Below are 10,295 nucleotides of genomic sequence, written 5' to 3'. Positions count from 1 at the left end.
GCCTCCTTACCGGCCGCCTCCGCTCCGCGGCCCCTCCCGCCCCGGCCCCGAGCCTGCGACTCGGCTCCCCTAGGGGGCAGCGTCCTCCGCTTCCCACTTCCCACCTTCCGCTTCCCTCCCGCAGGGCCGATCCCCCGCCCGACCCGGGGGAGGAAACGCTGCCCGGGGCCTTGTCCTTACCCGCCCCGGGCTCGGCCCCCTAACGCGGTCCGCCCCTTAGTGCTTGAGGGCTGGGAGACCTGGCGGAATACCTGGCGGCGTTTTTATGTGTAACTGCCAATTTTATCGGTAGCACGAAGGCACAAAGATCTAGGTTGAAGAAGGGGCGAAAGCTAATTTTAAAAAGCCACCTCCTTACCCCCCGCCCCCGGGTATTAAACTGTATCATTTGCCTTTCACACATTGGAACTTCAACCATTTATTCATAGTTTTGATTCACGAGGTTTTTATGTGAGAAACCAGAGGAGGGTGTCTTCCTTTCACCACCTCTTTTGTTCCCGTCATGTGCTCTCTATAGAAATCTTGCATGTCCTTTCACTTTAACTCCCTGGTTTTCTAAAACTCCGGGTGCGCATGAGTGCATCTGAAGCCAAACAGCTGAGAATTTATATGACAAGCGTCTATTATAGGTCGACAGTTTACACCTTCACAGCGCCTGTGTCTCGCTAGTAATTGGCCACCGTTGCTTTATTTTGACTATTTGAATCAGTGATAACCGATCCAGTAATTCCCTTGAGTTAACATTTCTTTAAAAAAGACAATTTTCAGTTACTGTCGTTATTCTTTATCCTGGATTCCTACCTGATTAGCTTTGTGTTTGGGTTGCAAATGGCTGGCATAGGATCCATGTTGACTCATAATTAAAAATCACTGTTGTGTAACATTTTGCCCACCTGCTTTTCCCTTTCTCTGCTCAGTCTTTCCATCTGTAGAGGACGTTATAGTTCTCTAAAAGGAAAAGTAAACCTTTTTATTGTTGTTATTCTCTGTAAATCACTCTTGAAATTATCAGTACCACCAGAAATTATCATGAGACTTCTAATACTATTCTTCACCAAGTCTTTTAAATAAGAAATATTAAAAAAGGAAATGTTTTACAAGAAGCTAACTTCTTAGAAAATTGCCTAGTAACTTTTCAGTTTTCTGGAATTTCTCTGACCTGTTGATCCCAGTCCTAATAACCTACTTGCGTAAGTTATTTGTCTTCTTATGTACAGGATTGTAGTATACACTCATAGAAATGTTGTGAAGGTTAAATAAGAAATATAAGTAAAGCCTTCAAAACACAGTCTAACATAGGGTTAAATAATTATTAGTAGTAGCTATATTATATCATTTTGGCAAAACAGTGTGTAACTTGCAAGAAGAAAACTGAGTTGGGGAAAAAAGCTTTTCATCGTATCTTTAGCATTTTGGAGGTTTGCTGGGCCTTTTCCTTTCACTCTTTTGGTAAGGGTGAGTCTTGACAGATGTATTTGCCTTTTAGGAACTGCAAACTGTACAATACCTTGAAAACAAAGACTGAAAGTTTCCAGATGTATTATAGGGTTTTAACACTCATCCTTAACTGGATCTCTTACCCTGTTTTTGCATAAAGAAATTGCTAAATATCATTATATACTTGTCAGGTTCCATAATAAGAGATGTTTTTGCAGTTTCAGTAAAGAATTTGACAAGAATCTGTACTTACCCCATCATAGGTAGAAGAAAAGAGAGCAGAATCCTCACAAACCATTCTTGAGAAAGGCCAGTAATAGCCAAGAGAGTCACTAGCTTAACAAAATATGAAATGCCATCTGGTCTAAATTGCCACCTTTCTCCTTTCTTGTTAACGAAGATACCTATAGGTATAGAAACAGTGACATGCTCTGGAATCATTCAGTGTATTAGTTTTTTGTGCCTCTACTTCTAAAGAGTTCTATTTATGTTGTACGCCATTAATTGAGTGGCAGTATAATGAATACAGAAAATCAGCTTAAATATGAGTCCTTTAAAATTTACAGGCAAAGCTATTTATGAAGTTTCCTTAGAAGTAGATAGTACTCCAAGTTCCCAGTTTCTTAATGCTTTTAGCTTTTGGATCAATAATATAATCACAGCTCTGCATTGCCTTTAGTGACATAATGGGCTGATATAGCTGCTGTACACATTTATGGAAGCCAGGATTATAAAAACAAACCTAAACACGTTGTTTCTTCTTGAAAATGCACAGAGCAACTTCCTATACTGTTTTAAAGAGACAAAATCCAAGCACTATAATTAAGAATTTTCTTGTGAAATAAAACAGGAAGTGCTTTTCAACTTTTTCTGCATTTTATTTTTAGTTATCCATGTTTGGTTTTTTAATACTCTTTGGTGATCTTAAGGATGGATACTTAGACTATATTATAAAACTACTTAGAGGCCAATGTCATGGATGATAATGTATTTTTAGTATTGTAGTATAAGCTTACACATGTGAACAGAAAAAAGATACTGCTTAAGAAGGGTTGATATTCTTTTTCAGTAGAACACATAGTCTTATTGCAATTCCAAAATAATGGTTTTCTTGAGCCATTTGTTTTACATTGTATGGTACTTGGGAAAAATCTTATTTGAAAACGGTGCACTCAATTTAAGACTTCGTGTTAAATTTATTTTAATAAATGCAGAAATTTATTTATACCAGTTAATATAATGCCTCCATGTGAAAGCTTTCATCTATTGTTTTTTACTTCTGAATTACTGTTTCGATGACTGTCATTAACTTATTTTTGCAAAACATTAATTATAAAAATACTTAGTCAATTTATATCTGCTGTTTATTGGAGAAACTTTAAGAAGTATAGGCAATTTTTTTAGTCTGGGTCAATCAATGGCAGTTTTCTTTGGGTGATAGAAATATGGACATATTTTTGCATTTCTCTACTTTTCTCCATTTGCAAATAGTCTATAATGGATTTATTTTATAACAGAAAACAAAACATATTCAGGGGCTATTTTGATTGTTTGATAATTATATCTTTTTTATGAAGTATCTAACAGCAAAGTCGTGATTTTTGTGTATACTGTGAGAAATAGAATTCAAGAGGAGCTTATCACATTTTGTGTCTATTTAGAGTGTTTAATATCTTAATAATGCTGCTTAAGCTACTTGGTGGTTTGCTTTGTCTTAACTTCCATGACTTTATCTGGTTTGTCCAAATTCTCATGCTCTCTCCTTTAAATTCTTCTAAATTTCCCTTAAATCTTTTAATTTGTCCTCTCTGCTTTAATTTAAAGCTTCATCTTTTTTTGCCAATATTGCTGCAAAGGACTGCTAGCTGCCTCTAGGTTTTTGTTTTTGCTTGAGACAGAGTCTCACTATGTTGCCCAGGCTGGTCTCCAACTCCCAGTCTCAAGTGATCCTCTGGCCTCTGCCTACCAAGTAGCTGGGACTAAAGGTGTGTGCCACCGAGCCTGGCTTCCCTGCCTCTAGTTTTAATCCATTTCAGTTCCTCTGCTCTATAGCAGTTAGAATGAGTAATTTACTTTTCTGAAGGTTGACCTAATCATGTCACACTTTCTTAAAAAAACCTTGGTTGGATTCTCCATATCTGGGATACAATCTAAGTGCCTTAACTACCTAGTAAGGCCTTTCATGATCTACCCCCTCCCTACCTTTCAAAGATTATCTTCCTAACTTGCCTCACCCGTTGCCTGTGGCTAAGCTTTAACATGTTTGGCATAACTCATATTGCCAAACCCATCTTCCCTTAAATTCTACTGAAACAGATCTGTGACACTTTTCTGCTTTCCCTAGAGAAATACATGCCATTTTTGAGGTTCCATGGCATCTTATTTAAGCAGTTAATTGCTTTAATTTTAATGGGTCCATGGCTACTCTCAAAGTTGACATCTTTAAGTTTCTCCTTTTTACAGAGCATGAAAGATTTATTTCTCTAAGTAGTTCTTGGCCCCTTTCACATTCTTTTTAAGATCTTATCAAAAATCTTTGATCCTGTCTATGGCCATTGGGGCCCCTGAATGGAAGTGATTCAGAAAAGTTAGACTGAATATCAAGTTTAGGAATAACTTTTATTTGGCTTGTATTTTATACTTCCCTTTTTATGAATGTTCAAGTGTGGTGTGAATAAAAATGCAAGTATGTCTAAAAGAAGTCATTTAATAAATGTAGAAAAATTCTAGGTGCTAATAAAATTGTTATGTATATAATTCAAATAATCCCCTCCCCCACCCATGGTAAAATGATCTTTTAGTATATATATTAAAACAGGCCATATTAAAGCTATGCTTAAGGGTAAAAAGTACATTCCCCTATAAGGTTTTCTAGCTGAGGTTCACCCACGGGCTCCTGGCTTCAGGGAGTCCAGGAAGCCATTGACGTGGTATATAAAATGTAGCGATTAGGAGTATGCTATGGTTCTGGGGGGAAGGCTCACTGCTTCCAACAAATTCTCAAGGGCTATTTTAGAGGGCTGCCCTCAAGATTTTGTAGTCCTATGGTAATACTACATCATATTTTATTATTGCAATTAATTTCATTCATATGCCTAATATTATTAGCTGAAAGAAACCTAACAATCAGTGTGCCCAGAGCAGTGTTTCCCAAAATGCGTTCTGTAGACCATATGGATCCAAATCACGTGGTGTGCTTATTAAAGAGACATAGATCCCTGTGCCCCATACCAGGCCAGCTGAATCAGAATCTGTGGAGATAGGGCACAGGCTGGTCAAGTGAAGCAGTGAGAGTGGAGAAGGAACAAACGAATCTGTAACTGGTGGTGATCAATTAGTTGTAAACACCACTGCTGGGACCAGCTAGGAATCCACATTTTAAACTTACCAACTGATCCTCAGGCATTCTGATTTAAGAACTATTGTGGTAGAACCAAGGAGAAAATTAACTCATTCAAGTGGAATAAATCAGGTTTTTTTTTTTTGATGGATTAATAACTAACACTAAGCACTTACTACCTGGTAGGTGCTCTTCTAAATATATGTTACATGGATTAACTATTTAAAGGCTATAACAGGCCGGGCGCCGTGGCTCCTGCCTATAATCCTAGCACTCTGGGAGGCCGAGGCGGGCGGATCGTGTGAGCTCAGGAGTTCAAGACCAGCCTGAGCAAGAGCGAGACCCCGTCTCTACCAAAAATAGAAAGAAATTAATTGGACAGCTAAAAAAAATATATATAGAAAAAAATAGCCGGGCATGGTGGCGCGTGCCTGTAGTCCCAGCTACTTAGGAGGCTGAGAGAGGAGAATTGTTGAAGCCCAGGAGTTTGAGGTTGCTGTGAGCTCTATGATGATGCCACTGTACTCAAGCCCAGAAAACAGAGCAAGACCCTGTCTCAAAAGAAAAAAAAATTCTAGTATAATACTACATGACTTTTTTTGTATCATCTACTATTCACACAGTGATATAAGTACATCACTGTGATCACTGAGATGTATAATAAGTTTCACCTTTCCTGTATTATTCTGGTAATGTAACTTATATACTTTAACGTATTAACTTAAAATTCTTTTATTTCATAGAACCAGCAAGGAAAAATAAGCAACTGCAGCCATCCTTCAGACATATCAAATATTTTGTGACACATCTGAAAACAATTATTGAAGTTATTTAAGCTAGTTTTTATCTTTAAGATTACAGAAATTTTCCAGTTTGCCAAAAGCCATGAGGTAATTTTTAGAAGTCTGATAAACAAACTTATTTCTACACAAAAATTAAAGTGGTATGTTTACCCCCAACTCTTTACAGATGAGAATATAGATAAACTATGGCTTAGAGAAATTGACTAGCCCAAAGCTAGTCAGCTGGTTAGTGGCAGAGTTTAAGTTACTGGATAACTAATTTGATGTTTTTTCTACTTCAGTTTTTAACATTTTATATTTCCCATAGCTGCCCATAGTTTAATATGTTGCCATAAAACTAACAGGTTGTTGTTGCTTTCTATTGATGCTCGATACCTACTTCAGTAACCTACTTTATCGAACTCTTATCCACGAAGCTCTCCAGAGTTCACAGATGAGTCTCCGTGAAAAAACGATCATCACACTGGTTTACAACTTGTTAGGACAGAACCCAGCACATCTCAGCACTCTTTAAATAAATAAAGGTTTTGAAAGACGTAAATATCAAATCCAGCAACTTCTTTTGCTATTAACTCACATTAGACAAGGCCATGTTTTATAATACAAGATAGTACCATCTACAGCCTAGCCATCCCAAAATGAATTAATATTTGTAAAGTGTTGTGAAGTCTCTGAAGGAATGTATTTGGAGGAATATATAAAAGGCTTAATTTTTTCTACTTTCCTAAATGAAATTTTTCTTCCTTCAAAATATATTTTTTCTCCCCAAAATTCTCCGTGTATATATGTGTGTGTGTGTGTATGGCAGGGATTTGATATAGAACTAGAATATCTTCTTTTAAAATTTTTAAATTTATTTTTTAAGGACTGGTCTCACTACGTTGCTGGGGCTGGCCTTGAACTTCCTGGGCTCAAGCAATCCTCCGGCCTCAGCCTTCCAAATAGCTGAGACTGCAGGCATATGCTACTGCACCTGGTTGAATACCAAATACTTTCAACCTCTAACTTTATATATCCTCATTTTTTTGCCCTGTCCTAGATTTTCTATAGCTCTTTCATGTGCTCACCCAATGCTAGCCTTTCTTCCTTAACATTTCTCTCATAAGCCAACACTTACTAGATGATTAACGTATAATAGGTACTACTTTAAGTGCTTTACGTATGTTAATTCACTTAATCCTCATTATAATAACCCTATGAAGTAGGCATTACTATTATTCCTGTTTTAGATTTAAAAACTGAGGAATAGAGAAATCAGGTAACTTGCCGGAAGACACAGGTTCTAAGTGATGGAGCTGGGTTAGGAACCCAGTAATCTAACTAGTCTGCTCTTAACCACTGTTATATGGCTTGTCCAAGAGCATAATAGAATCATAAAGATGAAGAAAATGAAACTCAGAGATTAACTCAAAATGCCCTCATAAATTAACCCCCAAATCTGTACTTTTTCTACTGTATCAGAAAAGAAGTATAGGATTGGGTTCTGAAGCCAGAAAGGCTGAGCTGAAATCCTGGCTCTGCCACTTAATAACGATATGACCTTGACGAAGTTACTTCTCTTTGCTGCAGTTTCATTATCTTCAAAATGTGGATAATAGAATTTACCACATAGGGTTGTTATGAGGAATAAAGGAATTAAGTACAAATAAAGTGCTCAGAAAAATGCCTCAGTAAGCACTTAGTGTTACTTTTATTTCCAGCCTACCTCTTTCATTTATCAGAAAATTATTTGTCATATGTGCTACTCAGAGGAAGCAGCTGTAAGCCAGAGGTTAAGACGATGAATGTTCAAATTAAGTTGGTTTGGGTTCAAATCAAAACCATTGTCCTTTACAAAGTCAGTCTCCCAGAATTTCAGCATCCTCACCTGTGAGAGAACAGTATCATCTCACAAAGTTATTAAGGATTAAATGATGCACAACTGACACATGGCAAGTGTTTTAAAATGTTAACCACTCATCATCTCTGCATCTTTAGCAGCTAGCACAATGTTTAATGAATAAACAGTGATACAATTAAGACTTTTTTTGTGGTTTCCTTCACTAATCCTTTCATTTTCTTCCCTGACATCATCCTAAGTATTTTTAACATCTTCCCCTTACAATACAGACCAGAGTAACTGTAAAAAAAAAAAAAAAAAAAATGTAATTTTGTTACCATTTGAAGTTGCCACTTACCTAGTAGTAATCAGACCAAATTTTTAGCAAATGGAGTACAAACAGCAACCACTGCAAGTCACCAGTGCAGAAGGGAAAATGGAATTCTTACCTTATTTACCACATGAACTATTAGAAAATATTTACATTTGATATAATTACAGCATGTCTTTTCCTTTTTCTACTTTTAACAAAGTTCCTCTTCATTCCTAAGCTTTTAAACCACATGGAATGTATGAAATCCACGTTAACATACAACCCCTTTATAAACAAGTATCTTGCCCAAGTTAAGTTAGGTAAATGAAATGCGTCATAACTATTTTATAGGCTATCTTACAAATAAGAAGACTGTTAAAAGTGCAGTCTTTTTGTGAAGTTGTAAGTGTTCTAAGTTTGATAAACGCTCCACAACTAGCTGTGAAGTTTTTCCTAGGCTACTACTTGACAGACTATTGGAGAACTTTTTTCAACACTATCCCTTTTCTCAAACACCTTCACATTGCTCCCACAGTTCTCAGTATGACCGTAACATAAAGGACAAATAAATTGAGCAATACCTCAAAAAAATATCCCTGTTGAAAAGAATTCTTAAAATTTAAGGTTAGGTATTATATAATACTACAATCACTTCAGTTAAAAATAAAAATTTATTGATCTAAAATTATTGCCAAAAACCTTAAGCAAAAACTTCATTTAAGCTTAATGCTCTTTTTAACTCCTGCACGAATGCCAGATAATTCACCACTATAACGTTGCTCTTCCCTACGAACTTCTCGAACCTGGCCTCTTCTTCGAATTTTGGCTCTTCTGAACTTCTCCCTGTGTTTCACTCTGGGATTGCGATCAATCTTCTTTCTCCTAGGAGTAAGTCCCCTGTTTTTAGCAATCTGATAGGTAATGGCTCTCTTTGCATTTTGATCTTCAAGAGCCTGTTCTTCAGTGCTATTTTCTTCTTTCTTCCTCTTCAACTTTTGCTTGTCTTCTATTTCCTTATAGTATTTCAGTTGAGCTCTTTCATCAAAATCGGAATCATCAGAAAGATCTGTAACAGCAGAGGCAGCAGTGGAAGTATTTGAAACAGACTTTGGTTTGGCCTTGGTGGATTTTGCCTTTGGATTCAGTCCTTTCTTTACAGCACCATCCTTAAGTGTGAGTAGATGATGAATTTCTGAGGACAGCTTCTGATCCACAATCGACAGCTTGTTAATCAAATTTCGGTAGGTAACAAGCCTTTCTATAACAGGATGTCCATGTGCGGGGGCTCTCCTAGCTTTCAGGATCAAATAAAAACTGATGTTGGAGCAGTAATTCAAGTAGAGGTTGTACTTGGTCCTCAAGTATTGGCTTCCTTTGCCGGGTGGAATGATCCCTTGCTCCACCAACTGTAACAGTGGCTCCAGTTCATCCTTCACCTCTGTCAACTTGACTTTAAGATCTTCTATCAGCTCCAAGAGCTCTGGTGATTCCTTTCGCAACATTTTCAGCTTCTCTTTCACTGAAACTTTAGCCAAATCCTTTACGACCCGTGTCTCAGCCTCATCTACCTGAGGCACAGGTTTTGCAAATGCCTCCACCCACTCAACCCCAAAATCATCCTCTTGCAGGGCCTGGGCTAGGCGCCGCTGAATGACCTGTGCTTCCTCTTCCTCTTCTCTTTCCTCCTCCTCTACTTCTTGTTGGCTCTGCCGGCCTCGGGACTTGGAACCATAGTCAGTATCATAGTAAAGTTTTTTCCTCTGTCCCCAGGACAAAGTGGGATCCAGAAAGGCCTCGGCCTCACTTTGCACGGAGCTCCCACCATCATCATCGTCATCACCATCTTCCTCATCCCCCGCACTCTCTCCATCTTCGTCGTCCTCATCGTCTATATCTAGGGCTAGCACCTCCTCCTCCTCAACGCCATCCTCCTCGTCTCCACTCTCTACTTCGTTCCAGCCCTTAGCCAAGACTGCCCGGGATCGTGCCTCATGAAAGTCATCTACCTGATCTTGGTAGTAGCTGGAGTCCCCAGGTGAGGGTGGCAATCCTAGATCATCTTCATTTTCGTCAGCAGGGTTGCGACCTGCGTTGGCTCGCACAGCTGCCCACTTGGCTGCTCCGCGCCGCCGGGATCTCCCCACCATGGCTGACACGCGCTCTCAGGTTCTACAGCGACACCGGAATTTCGGCCACTTCTGACCTCGGCGCACGAACAACGCGCCCCAGCAAAACGCCGTCCTAGGCAGCCACGCGCCCGCTTACCACACGAGCCGCCTGGATCTGCGACAGGAGTGTCCACCTCCTTCCGGCCCCAGGATGCTCTCCGCGCGGCGTACGAACCCGGACTTCCGCTTACTGCCTTAGGCGTAGTCACGTTATCGCCTTCCTTTTCCCTGTGCCATTTAACGCCCGTCGATTTCGTTGACTTAAAATCCTTCCGTGCGGGAACCACAGGTTACGAAAGTTCCGTTCCGCAGCACCGTTTGCTGAGACCGCTGCACTCACTCTCGCGAGCCTGGGCGTGGCTGGGGGACGAAATCCTGACGGCGCTGGCAGGCGAGATCGGGGGGACCAGTAGAG

General features: G+C 39.2%; 1 protein-coding gene across 1 annotated transcript; it reads right to left on the bottom strand.

Annotated features, from left to right (window-relative positions):
* Positions 1–8,367: 8,367 nt before the first annotated feature.
* UTP3 (UTP3, small subunit (SSU) processome component, homolog (S. cerevisiae)) lies at positions 8,368–10,052 on the bottom strand. The gene has a single exon (XM_012659868.1). The coding sequence runs from the start codon at positions 9,857–9,859 to the stop codon at positions 8,426–8,428; it is 1,434 nt and encodes a 477-aa protein (XP_012515322.1). The 5' UTR covers positions 9,860–10,052; the 3' UTR covers positions 8,368–8,425.
* Positions 10,053–10,295: the final 243 nt, after the last annotated feature.

The sequence above is a fragment of the Propithecus coquereli genome, unplaced genomic scaffold (assembly GCF_000956105.1).
Source record: "Propithecus coquereli isolate 6110/MARCELLA unplaced genomic scaffold, Pcoq_1.0 Scaffold64, whole genome shotgun sequence".
In the NCBI taxonomy this organism is placed as follows: domain Eukaryota; kingdom Metazoa; phylum Chordata; class Mammalia; order Primates; family Indriidae; genus Propithecus; species Propithecus coquereli.
Note: the sequence above shows the minus strand (reverse complement) of the source record. Positions and strands in the feature narration are given on the sequence as shown.

Excerpts from the sequence above, each read along its gene's own strand:
- UTP3 (XM_012659868.1), bottom strand. The coding sequence starts at position 9,859 with ATGGTGGGGAGATCCCGGCGGCGCGGAGCAGCCAAGTGGGCAGCTGTG.